Raw genomic sequence first — 19,575 nt, 5'->3', positions numbered from 1 at the left:
ACTTACTTGTAAAGATTCAACCCCTTTTATATTTTATCATTTAAAATACTGGGCAGTGCAAGGGACGTAAAGAGATTATGAAAATCAATCCCATTTAACTCATTCTCAGAAGTCTCTAATAAACGTGCAAACATACTTTCTTTTAGTAGGTGGCTTTAGCAGACCTCTTTCTCCCAAGTGATCTCTATTTAGGCATTTACTGTCAACACGAGGCGCCAGAGAAGCGGCTCTCAGAGGCAGCTAGAGCATCAGGTTTGTTCTGGGGAAGCCTTATCTATTATTTTTTTCAATAATTCCTTTTAGACTATATATTATACATGTACCTTTCCCTTTAGTGTTGTCTTATACATTACATGCAAAATGCATAGCTCAAATGATCACGTTATTTCTTTATATTCTCACATGGCAGACGAGTCAACTATTTTGAACATAAACAGACAATTCAGGGGTAGGAAAAAAATCAATGCTTAAAGCAAGTGTGCCAACATTTGTGTTTGAAAATTTGGATGACTAATAGAGAAATGAAAGGAAACATTGTAGGATGGTTTCATTGTTGTCTTTGAGAGAGAATACACTTCAGAGAAGGTAAAGTCAAAACCACAAATAGTTTTAATTTATACAGAGAGAAACAAAATATCCACATTGCACATTTTCCTCTAAAAACTGAGTTGATCTAAAAAAGGCAACTTGGGATAGCTAATGGCGGTCTTCTAGCTGTTCTGTTTATTGCTGTTGAATGTAACCATACATACAAAAGCGTATAGGGGGTTAAAACATTATTTATTTGGTTTTTGTACAGCCACAGATGTTACTTCAAAATCTGTAATCTCTACTATAAAATTTTTATATTTCTGGGACTTAAAATTTCCTTGACAGTGGCTTCTGTTATTTTAACTTCACGTAGAAGGAGGCAAGCTGGAATAGGCTTTATACAAAATTACAAATCCAACACAAATTGGAGTGGAAAATGAAGAGGTTATTCCATATGGCTTATTCATGAGAAACCAGTGATCACACCTTTACAGAGACATACAGCATAAAAGGTGTCGGGGTGGCAGGTTTTCATGAGAACACCCTCCCAACTGTGTTTCTACAATTGAAGAGCTGAGGGAGGCTTAGCATATCCTGTACAGCATGTACATACAGTGAAGTGACTGTGCATGAAGTGATGTCATTTGCTCGGGAGTGTTCTGGAATTTATTTTATAAGCATAAAAGAGTAGCTACAACTGAAGTAAATAAACTGTTCCTTTTTTTTATTTGATGGCTGAAGACACGTTATTTCACTGTACATCATACATGGGAATTAAGTAGGGGAGGAGGAGAAATCACAGAAACTCTTTATTAAAAAAAAAAAAAAATAAGACAAGTGCCTTTTCCCCCCCGACAAGGGGAGAAAGAGCCAGAAGGCATCACCTGTGTATTTCTGTAAGCACCACTGTTCCAGCTTGTGTTGCTAAGTACACCTTTATAAAGAATGTACAACCTCTGTGTTAAAAATGCCTTACTGAAACATTGGTTGAAAGGTTTCTCCTTGTTTTTATTTCTCCTTCATTCCTTATTTTTTCTCAGCTGTCTGCGCAGGAAGTAAATTGATGCTGGCACTTCGTGGCACTTGCGTTGCCGACTCATGGCCCTTTCATGTTCTTATCAGCTCTCTCTCCAGCCTGCATTCTGCAAGACGACGGCTCGCAGTACCCGGGACGGCCGGGAGGGCCAGGAGGACCAGGAACCCCAGGCTGACCGGCCACCCCAGGGAGTCCTCGTTCACCATCACGGCCGTCCCTGCCATAGCTGGGTTTGCCTGGTTCACCTGAAAAAGTGGATGCAGGTCTAAAAATTGGCAGCATATGATTTGTTTAGTATACATATAACTTTACTGAACATTCTGTTCTTAAAACCTGTATGAAGATGGCTTTTTACCGCTCGCGGTGGATTCCCCAGAGAGGTGCCTACTTAGAGGAACAGTTTTCCTCTAATAGGCAACCAGGCTGTGTTTACACATCTACAGTGATGAGATTTCAGGCCCAACCCTCTCCAGTTATACCAGAGCAGATCTGCTGCTGTAAAAAGCTGTGCAGTATAACCAATTGCAGCACTGCAGCCAACCCTGTTGACCATGTGTATGAAGGTGTAGTGCTACTCACTACTTCAGAGTTAAGTTACCGCTCCAGGAAGCACTAATCAAGAATTTATTTTTATTCTCCGCTCAGATGTGTTGAGGAAATAGATGTATAGAGCGGAACTGCTGAGCACTAAAGTATCTTTTTTCTTCTAACTCTTCAATGAAGGGATGAAATATGGTGATTTTTAGTAAGCTTCTTCAATGATAAATTTCTAAAGACAACTCCAAGTTTCACAGATGTCCTAGGTATCAGTATATACTCAACTGATTTTTTTTTTCTCCTTTTTACAAGGAGAACAAATTTTGGTAGTTTCTGTCTATATATACACACCAAAACGCACTGTAGAGGGATACTGATGGAAGTAACATGTTTATTTTCATTCACTGGCCACTAGAGGCCAGGTGTGCTGCACATATCATCAAGAATCTGTCCTGGATCTCAAAAATTGTATTTTGAGAATTGTATTTTGAATGTCCTAAATTATGAATGGTGATTTTGAAGACTGCTGTGGCTGCCAGTGAGATAATCAGGGGTTTGTGTCCTTTTTTATTTATATATAAAATAAACCAAAAAAAATACTTACGTAAAAAAAAAAGAGGCAATCACACACGTGTGTGATTGCCTCTTGGGTTTTTTTTTTTAATGCTTTGTATACATTTTTCCTAATCTTTCTACACTGAGAAAAACGGAGTGGTAGCTCTTTAGCAGAAGAGCTTTTAATTCTAATTTGTGGCTGTATTATTACCTATGAAGCAAAAATTACAAAGTACTGTTGTTTGGAAGCTTATTGCTTAATGGACACCTTTTATCTTTTCAAAGCAGCTTGAGATATCAGTTCTGAATAAATTTTTACTACATGTTTTCTTCTTTATCCTCATCCTTGTTATGTTTACCTGGAAGACCTCTTGGTCCAGGGTAACCTTTCAGTCCTCTGCCTGGAAGTCCTCTGTCTCCTCTTTCTCCTGGTTCACCTAAAGCAAATTCATGAAATATTAGTTACAGCCTGATTGGCGTATTACTTTCAGTAAGTTCTCTCTCAGAGGTGAACAGCTAATAAGCAAAGAATTCAGACAGCTGCATATATTCTTAACATGTTTGAATGATGTCCTGACACATGACCTTGTAAGAGGTTTGGGGTTTGTTCGGATTGTTTTTCCCCCATTTGAGTTATACTCAGAAGTAGACATGTTGGAAGGGAAAAAAAAAACACATGGGGCTGGACAGTAAGTACCACATGAAATGTGCCATAGCCTGTATAACAGAAAGAGACCAAACTCACAAAACTACACAGGCTATTTTGGAATACAGCCTGTGGGTACTGGCAGGTAGCTTTTGCAAGACCATGTGAACTCTGCTAATGAGTACAATATTCTCAAGTGCTGGTCCTTGAGACAACTAGTGCAGAGAAGAAGAGAGAAGCTGGCTTGCACACGTTACAGTATTCTATTTACATCCACATAAAACATTCATAAAAGTAAAACAAAGGACTTTGTTCTCGTATACCGGTATTATGGAGGCTTTTCTTTGGTGGGTGCCCAGCTTTTCTTCAAACTCGTATGTTGCTCCAAACAAGAAGCATCTTAGTAAGAGAAAGCTTTTTTTGTTGTTTCAGTTGTGAAGTTCAAATTCTGTTCACTGTATATATTCCATAAGCGTACATATATATCTACCACTCGTGAATACCCTGTGTAAACTCTTGATTTATTTTTTTTTTTTGCTGCAAGTCAAAAGTCACAACTATATGCCTAATAATGTTTGAGTGAGCTTTATTTTTATACTTCCATACTTTCTTGTACTGCAGTGAGGAGAGTTGGAATAGTTTGGGGCTTGCCTAGAAATGACACAGCAGAAAACGAGGAAGCTGTGTAAAAGAACACAGGAGTCAGTACAAAAGTCCAGGTTTCAATAAAAGATGCACAGAGGGTACTAGAGGAGGAATCTTCTCTCTGTGCTTCAGACTGCCTAGTCAACATAGAGGTTCAGCCTGTCTTTGTAAATGCAGCTACCAGAAGCATCAATGTCAGGTTACCCATTATACTTCTGCTATTTCCAGCTACTGAGCACTTTGGAATAGTGTCTACTGCTGGTTACCCCAAGCTTCTCCAACTTCTTATTTCTGATTCTGCCCTCCTTCCATACCCCAGATTGCTCATGAAAGTCACAATAACCTCTTTCCTTGAGCCAGCTCTTTTTGACTCTGCTGTTGTTGATGTTGTTGAAATCACTGTACCTTTGTATCTTCTGCTCTATCTCACGGCAACAGAGGCTTGTGTTTCTCTCTCCTCTTTGTCATGCCCTCTAAACCATTCGCAACATCCTCCTCCTTTTCCCTTTTATCACATGTCCTGGGTACCCTTTTCTTCTCACTCCCATCTCAGACCATTCCCCAAATGAATGGGGAAAGTCAGTTAATCTCTGTGACCTCTGTGGAACTCTGGTAACTGCCAGGAACTTGGAGTGAAGCACTGAGATTTATTTCAGGGTGCCTCCCATGTACCATCATGACAGCTCTTGCACATGACAGCATTCCCCACTTCTCTTGTATCTGTAATTGTATTTCAAGGTTTACTGTAACCTAACTTGGAATTTGATGACAATTATGATAGGAAACAAAGCATTTTGCTTGTTTGGGTTTTTTTTTAATGCTCTGTAGAATTTTTATTTATTATGAACACAGTGCAGCCTGCTGTGTGATGAATGAAATCCAGCATATCAGATCACCTTTCTATCTCCATTTTTTGTTGCTTCTGTGAATATAGATGACATCACATTAAATGAAAACAGTAACAGAGCTCTAGCAACAATGCTGTTAAGGTTTGCTTTGTTTGTATTCTATTCCTTCTCTCAAAGGTTTTTCCCATTTTACTTTCAAATAAAACTTGAGACAAAAGTAAATGCTCTAATCCAGTGACAGACCAGCTTTGTGCAGAAATACAATTTTAAAATAAAACCTTCCTTCAAGAAAACAAATCGAAACCACTGCTGAATAGAAACTAATACATACATAGTGGTCATAAGACTTTGTAGAAAATTCTACTATATAATCCTTTGGAGATGTATAAACCTTCTCAGTCAGGAACACAAGAGATTAACTTAGATCAAAGTTTTCTTGTAAAATGTAAGGTTAGTCAATTTTATTATGGATTTGTTCTTTCCAAAGAATAAATAGGTTGTAGTACATGGTGCAATGATTTTAAATGGCTCAAGTATTACACCCAAATAAAAGAGGCAGATTGTTGTCAGTCACTTGTAATGTGAGAAAGTGGATAGACTTAGAAAAGCAGGCTAGAGATTAGCAAATGAATCTGACAGTTTACGGTAGCTTTCAGGACCGCAAGTCTTGCAGAAATGAGGTCCACAACCAGACTGAGTGGAAGAAAGAGAGAATCACTGCTGGAACTTTTCAGCACATGAAAAACACGAACGTCAACAGTCCATGAGAGGGAAAAATAATATTAGGAATCTGACTCAGCTTCTTACTTCTTGTTCAAGGCAGATGCCTGTCCTTTCTCATATTGTATAAGTGATTTGATGGCAAAAAACAGATTTATAAACAAGTTTTGCTGAGGCCAGGCCAATGTGCCCTTCAATCACTGGGGCAACTGAGGCAACAGTTACAGGAAACAGCTTAGGTTCCCAGTTCAGGATGTTTTTGGACTTTACATGTTTACATGTGTACAATCACAGAATCACAGAATGTTAGGGATTGGAAGGGACCTCGAAAGATCATCTAGTCCAATGTACATCCACAACCTGTAATCCAAACAAAAATAAACCCACAAAAAACTGGAGCAGTCAACAGTTGAAAGCCAGTGCTAGAATTCTTACCTTTAGGACCTTTACGACCGATCTCACCAGGGGGACCTTTAAGGCCAGGCAAGCCACGGGGTCCAAGCTGTCCTGGGAAGCCATTTTCGCCAGCAGGCCCTGGAGCACCTGGTGGCCCTGGTCGGCCAGGAAGACCTGGAGCACCAAATTCTGGCCTCCTCAGACTGGCTGCCAGCTGAGCAAGTTGTTCTGCAATGAACAGGAGGACAGAATTAAGCAGTAAGTGGATCTGAATGGACAGATTCTCATGTTCACTAAAGAAGAACGTGTATTCTCTGCTACAGAAACTGACAGATCACAGTACAGCACCTTCCTTACGTACAACACTATTTACAAAGTTTGTTACATATAAGATACTATCTTAGTACTGCTAGAGGGAAATTGCACAGGCACACTGTGAAGCTGGTCACTCTGAAGCCTACATGTTAAACATTTAATGTTTGCAAGCTGAAATGACTTAAAAGTATATGGTTTATTTAGAAATGTCCTTATAATTTTCTGTGTCATTTAAATTTCAACCATCTAGTAAGAAAACTTACTCATGCAATTGCTGCCTCTTAAAAGAGCAAGTATCTCCCCGTTGTTACTTGTTAATCCTTATTAAGATGGACCTTTGCAAGAAGGAACAGCTGAAAAGCATGAGGGGTCATCTACTGCAAAGCCTGCAAAGTAAGTGCTGGCCTTCTTTTTCAGAGGAAAGAAACCCCTCAAATTGGTGCTTATGAACTCAAGTTTGATAAACAATGGAACATTTTATGTTGATCTTTTCTTAAGGTAAATCAGCAGGAGCTTTGCTCTTCATTAGGCATAGGATCAGCTTGCCATTCCTTGGAATGGTCTAAGCTAGCTATTCCCTTTTCCTCATCCCCCTTTCAGGCCAGTACTGTAACAGCATGAGAGCAGCCCTCTCTTTGCTTAAAGTTTCTATTTTAGACTTCAAATCCATCTTTCAAGCATGCCTTAGAAATAACTTTCTCTGGATACAGCCACACACAACTCCATATGACACTGGCTATAAAGTCTGCATGACTTGGCAAGACTAGTTATTTTGTGTCTGCAACCAAGAAAAATCAAGAAGATGGGGGTGGTGTGGTGCAAACCATCTGAAAACAGGAACTATTGCTAGCAGATACAAAAGACTGGGGATAGCAATCTGTGGGCAAAGCCTACCCAGGAGCTGAACTTCAGTTACGATTGTCTTTAAGCTGACAAGGTTCCAGGGGCCCATTTTTTTTTTTAAGCATGACAGCATTGACAATCATAGGGGCTCTCAAGAGGGATGCACTGAAGACAGCCTAGATTTTTTCCCATATTCTTCTTCTTCTCACTGCTAATTCTGATGGTTATGAATAAATTCAAGCATCGTATCTGATTTCACTATAATCCTCCTCAACATTACTGTGTCTTTCAAAAGATCACTTTAAAAGGCCTTTTTATCCTATTTCCGGAAAGTTAAAAAAAAAAAAATACCCTGTTGGGCAGTATCAAGAACAGTGAAGACTACTAATAATTTCTAGATTAAATCATGAGCAGCAATTTCATTCTGGTAAACTCTTAACATTACAAAGGCAGAATATTCCTAAGTGCATCTTCAATAGCACGTATTGAGTGGGAAAATCTTGGTTGCCTCCACAGCAGTAGATTATCCTGATTTAAAGGCACAAGAAACATCAAAAACTTTTTAGCGTATTTACCTTGCATGACTCTCATGCAAACCTGCTTAATGTGCTGATCAGTTGGTTCTTTTCCCTAGGATTAAAAATAATAGTTTAAAGAAACAGTTGATATCACAGTACATTTTATAAGTGTGCCTGATGCAAAAAATGCTGGCCAGTCAACAGAAGATGTTCCAGTCCCTCCAAGTGCAAGTATTCCAGATGAAGTCAATTTGACTAGCAAGGTAGATACTATGTGTGATACATCCATGTATCAAACATGATACATGCACACTACAGCAGCAGGGTGGGCGTAAGAAAATGGAACTGAACTGAAAGCTGAACACCCAAGGACCTAACTGTATACAACCCTAAGGTTTCTCTGGTGCATGAATGTATCTATTGTGAGGTACAGTATTTCAAACTCTACTGTGGGACTCGGGCTTTGCATGCTTATGCATCTCCTGATGCAAGAAAAGGAGTGGTGTGAGTGACAGCTCAGTGTTCAAAAGATACCAATTATATGAAGCCAGTACTTACAGCTGGACCTTGGCTGCCAGGCAGACCTGGGGCACCCTGTTCACCCTGCAAGCCTCGTGGTCCAGGTGCACCTCGTGGCCCTTCCATGCCAGGCAGTCCCCGACTTCCCTCAGGCCCACGGGAACCAGGGTCCCCAGGATTGCCAGCCTGACAATGAACAGGAGGAATTTCAACACACTGCTATAGTAGTGTTAGACTCATTCCGACATATCAAACTGATGACAGGAGCTATTCGCAAATGCAAAGCAATGAACGCCGGGATGTAGAGTTGTTGAACAGCTTCTTTTTTAATAAGCGACTGGAGTCAGCAGTTGTGTGATTTATAAACTTAAAAACAGGCCTGTATTTCTCACTTAAAGGGAGAAGTGGGAAAATAAGGTACTCTGTGAAAAGAGGCAAATCGGCATCCATAGTGACATGCACAAGACATACTGGGTTTTTTTTGTCAAGGAACAGATCTCCTATACTTGCTTTGTACTTCTCTCCTTGTGCATGTCACATGGAACTTTTCCCGACATTAAGTGCTCCTTAAGTTACAAAAATTCCAGCTCCCTGCTGGCTCCAAATGCTTTTCATGCCCTTTCGTAGACGGTACCACAGTATGAGCCTGTACCGTCTAGCTCCAGGCTGCTTGGGAACACACATTTTTACTTTGTTTACATCTGTCAGAGCTCACTGCACACAGGTTCTAGTGCCTAGTGCCGACCTTTGAGTTTGCTGGCGTAAGGGAGGGAACATCCTCACCCAAACTGATGTTCACAAACTGCCTGAACAGCTGCAATGCCAGTTTATTTCGCTCAGGGAAGGGGTAGAAAGAGCTATTTTACTGGTATAAGCGTTCTGACCCCTGGAGGACTGATATGGCTGTATCAGTATGTCCACTTAAGTACATTTAGTAAAAAAGCTATAGCTTCTGCTCCAGTAAATTTTCTAAGTGTTGTTTAATATCATGCAGAGTGACACCTATGCCAACGGTTACTTTCACTAAAAGTTATTTCACTACTATTAATCAATAGTAGTACTAACAAAGAAAAAGAACAACCAAAAACCAAACAAACCCAAAAAAACACAACAAAACTCAAAACAAGTAAAAAAAAAAAAAAATAGTACATACTTAGAGCTGAGTTATCAGGTTCCCTGAGGGATTACTCACCCCTGTGTATGTACTCACCACGATGAGAAGCGCTCTAGCGTCTCATCAGAAGAGGATTTTAAAAATCTAGGAGGATAAAACTACAGATTCCTCCTCTACTCTAGCTCTTCCTCATGTCCTTCTTGTAAGATCTTCATCAGTACTACACACTCTCTAGCTTGCATTTGCTTAGCCCCAAAGTCACACAGGCCACTGAGATCACAAGCATAGTTGGTTTTTTTTGTTACGGTCAGACCCAGTTCCCTGCAGGCAGAACTGTTGATACATTAGTGTCATAGCCCAAACTGTCAGCTGCTGTAACAATCCCGCTCTTCAGTGGTCTTGAAATAAAAGAATGCGTTCAGCTCTCAAATTCTTTTTCTGATGTGACATGCAAGCTTCTGCTCACCTTCCACATCAAGGCTATCATTTTGGTTTTTTGTTTTTTTTTTTTTTTAAAAAAAAAAGGAATCTGGGCCATAAATACTTCTGCTTTCACAGACATCACAGTCCTGCTGCCAGCTTTTTCACAGACTAAAGATTACAGGCTGCACACAGCCGCTACACTGAACCTCCTTTCTATACAACATCTACTGTACAAAGAGTGCATTCATTTCCTTAAAAAATAAAAAAATTAGTTGGCCAGAAAACTGCTGCTGAATGATGCTTCTCTTTTATAGAGCTTAGCATTCAGGATGTGAATTCCTTTCCAAAGTTAATTCATTTTAATATTAACTGTATTCAAAATTTAAACAGAAGAAACGCTATTGGAACTCATTCAATTTAAAGGTGATAAGGAGCTCAGCTCATTATTTGTATTTTCTTAAGTCAGAAAACCATCTATCTGATCTATTAGATCTCTGTATTTCTGTAACAGTGCTATTCATTATACTTACGGCTCCCTTTGCTCCTGGTAATCCCATGTCACCCTAAGCAAAAATAAGACAAACTATATTAGAAGAGCGTACCCATTGTCACAGACATTACAAATGCAGTAAATGACATGATTTTTTTTTCATTATTTAAAAAAAAAAGTTCACATATTTAGTTGATTTATGCAAAATTGTACCTCGAATTACAATTTATTTCAAAATAAAACATAAATTTCAGATTTTTTTCTTAAAATTCCCTTCTCAAAAACATTTCTGTAAGGTGCAAATAAGAAAGCATGTTTATTATAATTGGATTTGTATTGCTTGTCTTAGAATTAGACACATGGCTTTAACCTCTCAAGCCACAGTTACAGCACAGGACAATCTTAGTACATTGCTTGGAAACCTTTAAAGGAAACATTATTTAATCAGGATTTTCTAGTTTGATGGAATTATGGACATTTTACAGTATTGTCTTAGCCATGACAAAACTGCAACAGAAACTGAGCAGGTGTCTACCCAATGTGCTGTGAAGAATCCAATTCCCTAGAAGATCCTGTTCTCAGCAACCTTGGCTCCTGGCTTGAACAACTCCGAAATCCCTCTATCGCTTAACCGAGAACATCAGCCCCACTATTCAGAAGTTTTTAGTTTTCCTTCTGAATGGGGGGGGAAAAAAACATTTCAAAATCTTGTAATCATCTATGAAATAGACTAACTTTTCGTCAGTGTTTTCATATTAATCTTGGAGAGATTTCTGAAAAGTCTGTTTTCCCAGTTCCTAAATGTCATTGGTGAAATAATTGGTTTCTAAAGGTCAGAAAGGCCACTTTGTCTGTTAACGAATATGCCATAAGTGAAATAGAAATAACAACTCTTATCAATTTAAAAACAGACTAACTTGCAGCACACTTAGCCCACAGTATTGCTTCCTGGGAATCTGTGTGGTGATGGTAAAGCTGCATTACTGGACATCTTGCTCACTAGGGCTGTTAATTAACTTTAAAAGCCTTTCAGAACTGCAGAGTGTAGGAAAACAGTGCTCATTTCCAGCACACAACCTGGCTACCATTCTTTAAATAGGGAGCATTTTGCTTCCTGTTGAAAGGACAGGTTCTGGCTTTGCTGGATGGGGCCCCATAGGAGCTGCTGGACTAATGCATTTCTCTGTAGGAAAACAAATCCTCTTTACCCAAGGGCACATGACCCAGGCATTACCCACGTGAATTCACAACATGCCACACTCCTGTGCTGTATACACCTTCCTCCAGCAATATCACAGTGCCACAGCAGCTTCCCAGACCATTCTCCCTCTCCCTAACAGCCAGTTGCTACACTTTATTTCAGAAGATAAAGGCAATACAAAATATTTCCATCAAGTTTGAGTTATTAAGGGTATTTATTATTATCTGTGCTCCTGTTTCACCTGAATTAAACTACCTCCTCATCCTCACTGCCTCAAACACCAAGAATTTATGTGTGTACGCATATATTTACATAAATGCTTCATTATATCATACATATATATATATATATACACACACACACATGACCCCCACCCTGTTCAAGGCAGCCTGTTCTGTACTATATACCTAATAAATACGTGTATTTCAGAGTGCTCTCAAAAGAGCAACAATGGCATAATCAGGCTAATAGAGCTGCTGTGCTCTGCAATGCCCAGCTAGTATAAAACTGAAATGTGACTTTCAATGATCAACCCATATGCTAGAAGCACTCCAGAAATACTTTAAAGTTTTAATTTACGACAACAAAATATTAGATCAGGTGAAGAGAAAATAACGCCTTACTAAGTCACCCTTTTCTCCTCCATCTCCTTCTGCTCCAGGTGCACCCTATATCAAGAAGAGACATACTGTCAGCCTTCAAATTTAGTCAACATAATGTACTGCAGCATTTTGTAGTGTGATTTGAAAGTACCATGATCTTTAACATGACTTACTTGTTCACCCTTAGGCCCTGGTTCACCCACTGAACCCTAAAATGTTAAAGATAAGATAAAAAAAAACAAAACAAATCAATTTCAGAATTTGAAAGGTTCAAAAGTGTATTAAATTCTCTTCAATCCTCCCTACCATCTAGCACTGATGCAAGAGACCATTAAAGCTGTGAATTTTTAAGAATGACAATGAAAGCACTTAAATCTTACTGTATAATTAAGGTGACAGACTGAAGGCAAGTAATAGAACAGAGTGCACTGTCAGTAAGTTCACCGATGATACAAAACTGGGAGGAGTGGCTGACACAACGGAAGGCTGCACAGCCATTCAGAGAGACCTAGACAGGCTAGAGAGTTGGGCGGGGAGAAATTTAATGAAATATAACAAGGGCAAGTGTAGAGTCCTGCATCTGGGCAAGAACAAACCCATGTACCAGTACAAGTTGGGGGCAGAGCTGTTGGAGAGCAGCGTAGGGGAAAGGGACCTGGGGGTCCTAGTGGACAGCAGGATGACCATGAGCCAGCAGTGTGCCCTTGTGGCCAAGAAGGCCAATGGCATCCTGGGGTGTATTAGAAGGGGTGTGGTTAGCAGGTCAAGAGAGGTTCTCCTCCCCCTCTACTCTGCCCTGGTGAGGCCGCATCTGGAATATTGTGTCTGGTTCTGGGCCCCTCAGTTCAAGAAGGACAGGGAACTGCTAGAGAGAGTCCAGCGCAGAGCCACAAAGATGATTAAGGGAGTGGAACACCTCCCTTATGAGGAGAGGCTGAGGGAGCTGGGTCTCTTTAGCTTAGAGAAGAGGAGACTGAGGGGTGACCTCATTAATGTTTATAAATATGTAAAGGGCAAGTGTCATGAGGATGGAGCCAGGCTCTTCTCAGTGACATCCCTTGACAGGACAAGGGGCAATGGGTGCAAGCTGGAACACAGGAGGTTCCACATAAATATGAGGAAAAACTTCTTTACGGTGAGGGTAACTGAACACTGGAACAGGCTGCCCAGAGAGGTTGTGGAGTCTCCTTCTCTGGAGACATTCAAAACCCGCCTGGACACGTTCCTGTGTGATATGAACTAGGTAATCCTGCTCCGGCAGGGGGATTGGACTAGATGATCTTTTGAGGTCCCTTCCAGTCCCTGACATTCTGTGATTCTGTGTGATTCTGTGATTCTGTAATAACATGGAACATATAATCCACTGCCACACTGGATGATACAGATTCTGACTATCGAACAGTAGATCTCCCCTTTACATGGCAGCTGCTCTTGCAGCTGCCACAACTCTGCTCTGCAAATTGATTGAAGTTTGAAGGAAAAAAATCCCGTAAGTGTATCACTTTTTCTAGCCCTATTAAGTATTCTGTATTGCTGTAGGCCATACCAGCCCTACTAACATGGGATAAGCACACTGAGACATACACAAGTTCAAAGACTATCTTGTCTTGCTTGCTGTTTAATTCTCAATTTTTTTTTAGCAGAACTGTCTCTAGACTTTTGATCATTACAGTCAAAGCTGAATGGCTCATGTCTTAAAGTTGATGATATTCCCTTTTTAAAAAAAAAAATTATTGTTTCATCTTTGAACCCTGTAACAAAACGTACCTATGTGAACAAGCAGGAACCAAAGAGAAATAAATTAATGACCTGATTCATTTCAAACACACGTAATTTGTTTCTGTAGTAAAAGTATTTAATTTGTAGAACAGTATATTATTTAAGAAAAACTTAGTATTTTTTATTCTGTTAGAAAATCAGTCACACCATCCTTAAACGTTCTTTGCAGTCTGTGCACATTCAAACATATACATTCCAAAACAACTATAACTGTGCATAAAATTTTTTTTCTAAAACAGACGGAGATATAGCATTTTCATTCCAATTTCAGAGATCCATTTAATTGACATAAGATACACACACACAAGCTGGTGTAACATCTACAATTTAATGAATTCAGATTTGTTCTCATGTTCCTGAGAACGAAGAGCCAATACTAAATTATCCACAAAGCTAAGCAGTGGAAATCACAGACCTATTTAACATTCTGACTTTGTCAAACAACACTGAAACTATTTTGTCTGAAGTGTTCTTAAAATTGTGCCTTATTAAGGTTTTTCAATTGCTCACACAAAGACATTGATTTCCAACCTAACATCATTTTGGGGCTTCTTTTTCTCCACTTACTCTTCTTTAGAGCAATAAAACTACCAATAGATAAGGTTGAGATGGGAGAAGCTTTTGCTTTCGTGAAACTTGGCCTGTAATGTTTGTATTCGCAAACATAAAAAAATCACAGCTGAAACTATCTGAATCTATTCTACCTTGACTCCCAAAATTTCAATGAGGTCAATAGGGTAAGATGTCAAAATATGAAAATATCCACATTTTTGACATACTGCTTGTCTATTTGTAAAAATCCCTCCCAAATCATACCCAGGATTTGTTTAGGAAACTCCTAGTTGGCATCAGCCAAAACTGTACTAGGGACTACACTAACCGTTTAACAGTATACAGGATCATGTTCCAGTGCCAAGGTCTGGGTCTTGGCCAGGTGCTGTTTAATTTACTAAAACAGACAGAACCAGAGTGTCTGAAACCAATTCAAAATATGTGAATCAGAAATAGTATAAGTGGTGAATGCTGGGGTTTGGTCATTATCCATAACATATCTGCATAACTATTCTGTAAGGTTCACTGAAGCATGATCCGTTGTTGTAACATTGTTTTGTATTGCTATCTCTGCTATAATACCCTAGGTGTCAGACAGATGCACTCGACCCCTTGACCAAAGTAGCTGCAGTTTGGTTCAGGCTCCAAAGGAGCTAAAGGCCTAGACTGTAACCAGGCCAAGAACTTCTCTACTTCCAAAACCCACATCGGAACAGGGTGACATGGTGAGCACTGATGCATACGGGCTGGGAAATTAGAACACACACCATGCAATGAACACACGAACAGCAGGTGGTTCTTCCAAGAGTCATTTGTCAAGGAACAAAGAAAGTTGTGGGTACAAGGAGTCTCATGCCTACCTTTTCCATCGCACATAATTTGGCTACAAGCCAAGCACTTTATTCCATAAATATGACAGCCTGAATGAGTCTTTTTTGAGCTCTCCCTGCTCAGCAGTTGGCTGCACAGCAGTGATCTCCTCTTGAGCTAGAACACCTCTCAAGATTATTCCTTGAGGCTGAGAGACCCCTTACCAGCTGCAGATCTTTGCTAAGTGACTGATATCACGCATAACCTTGCATTATAGTGCACTGAGATTTTGTGTTGGTAACTTTGAATCATTATTATATCATCTGCAGTAAGTAATAGAGTGAACCTTCCCATCAAACTTTGTTAAGTCTCACTTTTACAACATCATATTTCAATAAAATCACTTTTGCTGATACCTTTGGCAGTGGTTCTTTAAGCAGTCAAAATCTTCCCTGCAACAACTTGGCGTAGTCAGCAGGATGACAAGTAGTATCGCTGATTACTTACAGAGGCACAGAATAAATCCCAAATTCTCAGAAGAATGGGCTCGTGAACTTTGCAATGACCGGGGTGCCGTTGAAGGACAATTAAAATTAGCAAGAGGAAATGCTAAAGATGGTAAAGAAAAGATGTATTTGTAAGATGTTAGGCACCTGCCTAGATGCCGCCTGTCAGCATAGGAAAGATAATAATAGAGAGAAATAAGATATAGGAGACAAAATATAAAGCAGGAAGCCTGATGAGTTATCACTGTCCCTACAAATCGAGCAGCTACAGAAGCAGTTACAGCAAGAAAAGGTGAAACAACAAAAGCTGGAAAAAAAGATCGAGATGATGCTCATGCAGGCTCCGCATCCCCCTGACTCGGTGCAAATTAGGAAACTAATAGTGTCCCCAGAGGACTGGAATGGTGATATTTGTGGTGATCCTGATGACTAAGATGAGGGAAATGATGCCCCCCTGTTCCCCTCAGAACCCCCTGCATGTGAGGCTAGACCCATCACTAAAACAGAGCACTCTGAAAGACCTTGGGGTGACGCCCCATGATGTACTACACAAACAACTCCCTGGAATCTGTTGCAATTGGCAAAATTACGGAAGAAATACGGCAGAAAGCCAGGTGAAACTGAAACTGAATATTCTCTGCCTGAGCAGCAGAGACCAAATAATGTTAAGTGGAGATGAAGCAAATGGTTATTGGGGTCTGGGAGTCTTCTTAAACCTAGGACCCAACCCGGCAAATGAATCCCATTCTATCACCAGTAGGGTAGCTTATTGGGCTGAGGGAACAGGTGCCTTGGAATGAGGTGAACCTTCTATAATTCCCATCCATTCCCTAAGTGAACTCTTCACTGCTGTCACAAAAGCCGCCTGCATACAAGCTATGCACACCCAGGGAAAAGTTGTTGATAGCCCAATATCTGCCATGGTAGATTATGCAATATTAAAGCCACTAAATGAAGGAGGCACTTACATTTTGATTCCAGTTGGTCCTCAACAACAAATGGTGAAATTCCCAATAGATACGGGAGCACCAATTTCAATACTAACACAACAGGATGCTGAGAAGCTGGGTGTGCAGCCTGGGCGGCAAAGAGTTAAAGTCACCGGGTGAACGGAGCAAGTGTTGTATGCCAAACCACAAAAATAATTTATGGCTCCTGGGCAAGAAACACATGTCATCTACTCACTTTGCGGTTAAAAAGCACAATGAAAATATTTTGGGTTTCAATGATTTGAACGGACAAAACTGGCACTTGCCAGATGGCAGCGTGTGGTCCTTTAGTTCAAGTACTGACCCTGGTAGAAATTGGGAGGCTACAGTACATGTACTCCACTCAGCCCCTGCACTCCCTGATTCGAAAATTACCAATATGTACCACAGTATCCAATTTCTGCTGTGGCATGAAATGGAATTTCTGATGTAATAGCAGACTTGGAAAAATGGCACATTATTTCCAGAACCCACTCCCCATACAATTCACCTGTCTCGCAAGTCCGAAAACCAGGTGGGAGATGGTGCCTGCACATAGATCATGCCAGCACAGCTCTGCTAACAGCTGCAGTACCAAATATTGCAGCTTTAACAGCCGTGCTACAAGCAGCTGCACACCCATGGATGGCAGTACAGGATGTAAGAGAGATGTACATTATTGGTCCCTTTGCAGGGGGAGGATAAAGAGAAATTTGCATTTACTTGTATACAATCCACCTTTAACAGACTCCCACTGGGTTATAAACATTGACTTATGATTGCTTGTGCTGCACTTGCTGAATTTTTACAGACAGTCTCTTCCTCAGGATGTGAAACTACCAAAATATAGATGATATTCTGATCAGAGAGACCTCCCCTGAAAGAGTGGAGGAAGCAGCAGCAGCAGCATGGCAAGCATTATACAAAGCAGAAGTTGAGGTTCCACCTGAAAAATGTGAGGCACCAGCCAGAGAAGTAAAATTTTTAGGTACCTGGTGGATTGCAGATAGTGCAGCAATTCCACCAAAAAACACCCTAAGTAAAATGGAACAATTGCAGATGCCCCAATCTGGGAAAGAAATACAACAGCTTATGGGTATTTTAGAGTACTGGAGGAAACATGTACCTCGATTTTCTCATTGCTCACCCACTGTACTCACTTTTATGAAAAGGATAACCATGGAAATGAAAGCCAGAACATGCAGAGGCAGTCAAAACCCTAATATAGGAATTAAAGACGTATCAGCCACTGGGGCCAGTACACCCCATGACCCTATTACAGCAGAATGGGGTTTTGCAGGACACGACACTTATTGCAATCTATTCCAAACTGGTCAACAGGGACAAAAAGGTCTTTAATGTTTAGCTCAACCACATTTAAAGAGACAGAACAGAGATATTCTGAATGGGAAAAGGGACTTTTTTCTTTAGTTCGAGCAGTTAAACAAATTAAGAAAATTCACTAGGGACAACCTGTCCAGACTAGAGGGACATTTAATTTCTAGAAACAGTTCTGAAAGGAACTGCTCCCCCAGAAGGAACTGGACAGAAACCCACTATCAGGAAATGCCTACCTGATGGCAGTAGCAGAGAAAATGCAATTGACTGAAGGACATACAAAAATCTCCACATTACAAATGCCTGTGAACACAGACCCATTATCACTAAACCAGCCATTTAAACCTTCACCAATTCTGAATGTATCTCCCCTCACTGAAAGAACACTCACTGAAGGTGTCTGGTTTACCGATGCCTCAGCAAAGAGAGTAAAGGGTAGATGGCAGTCTGAGGCCACTGCAGTAGACATTACCACTGGCAAACAAGTAATAGAAGGCAGCGAAGGTAGTGCGCAAGCGGAAGAATTAAGGGCAGTTGTTTTAGCAGCACATCTGTGTTGACTCTTATGCCATGTGGGCAGCTGTCACACAATGATTTTGTCAATGGGAAGCCCTATATTGGGAAGTAAATAGATCTCCAGCTTGGAGAACTGAAGACTAGCAATTATTATTAGATATAGCTAGACAAGTGCCATTTAGACTAGGATGGGTAAAAACCCATCTAAATAATCACCAGCCAGCCACAAAATGGAACCAATAAGTAGATGAATTAGCCAAAACTAGGGGAATAAAAACAGGAGAGACGCCAATTCCCAAATAGCACCAACTGGGAGAATGGTTGCATCAGAAATTACACCTCACAGGCCGAGAAGCACTTTATTTTGCAGCTCAAAGCTGAGGTTGGCCTCTAGACATGAAAACGTGTGAAATCTTCCTTACAGAATATCCCCAATGTAAACTGAAGTTGCAAACAGATCACTCTGCTGAAGCATCACCACTACATCTCAGTAAATGAAAAATCCTATGGTCACCAAGGCAAATTGATGACACTGGACCCCTTAAATCCTCCTTGGGATATCGGTACATCCTCACGGGAGAAAAATTTGTCTCAGGTCTAATTATGTCAATTAAATGTTGGAAGGCTAATGGTCAGAACACCATCAGGGGATTATCCTCTTGGTTTTCAGGTCTACCAGCCCCTGATGTCATCCAAAGTGACAGTGGCTCACATTTCTCCAGCAAGAAAGTGCAGGAATGGGCAAAGCAGGAAGATATTCAATGGGTATTCCATGCCCTCTACTATTCCCAAACAAATGGGGTTGTAGAAATACCAAATGGTCTATTAAAAAGGAGTCTTAAACCACACAAGCCCCACTGGGATACTCAATTGCCTGAAGTGATTCACCAGTTGAACACAAACTAACAGGGAGCCCAGTCACTGGTGCATTCTTTCTGTCAGCACCTTATGGAGCAACTCCACTAGATGTAAAAATGTACCCCATTGCCCTTCAACTGGGGCAACCCGATACAGTAGATTTACAACTAATTGGCACTGTCCCAATAACACTAACAAAACTGCAGAGCCCTTTGGCCTGGGAAGCAGAAGACAGCAGTGGAGCTAAACATTGTATTAGTGCTAGGTGGATACAACCTAGCCACTGACTAGAAGGGGTAACCAGTCCAG

The 19,575-nt window shown here is 40.4% G+C and overlaps 1 protein-coding gene across 1 annotated transcript in view; it reads right to left on the bottom strand.

Annotated features, from left to right (window-relative positions):
• Positions 1-1,627: 1,627 nt before the first annotated feature.
• The window catches only part of COL9A1 (collagen type IX alpha 1 chain), an 80,413-nt gene continuing 62,465 nt past the window's right edge, over positions 1,628-19,575 (bottom strand). The window contains 8 exon segments of the mRNA XM_068396419.1: positions 1,628-1,812; positions 3,019-3,096; positions 5,954-6,142; positions 7,648-7,702; positions 8,149-8,295; positions 10,177-10,209; positions 11,961-12,005; positions 12,113-12,148. Of these exon segments, the coding sequence (XP_068252520.1) occupies positions 1,628-1,812; positions 3,019-3,096; positions 5,954-6,142; positions 7,648-7,702; positions 8,149-8,295; positions 10,177-10,209; positions 11,961-12,005; positions 12,113-12,148 (768 nt within the window).

Source organism: Nyctibius grandis, chromosome 1 (genome assembly GCF_013368605.1).
Source record: "Nyctibius grandis isolate bNycGra1 chromosome 1, bNycGra1.pri, whole genome shotgun sequence".
Taxonomy (NCBI): Eukaryota; Metazoa; Chordata; class Aves; order Nyctibiiformes; family Nyctibiidae; genus Nyctibius; species Nyctibius grandis.
The sequence above is the reverse complement of the archived record's forward strand: the minus strand, read 5'-3'. Positions and strand labels throughout refer to the sequence as shown.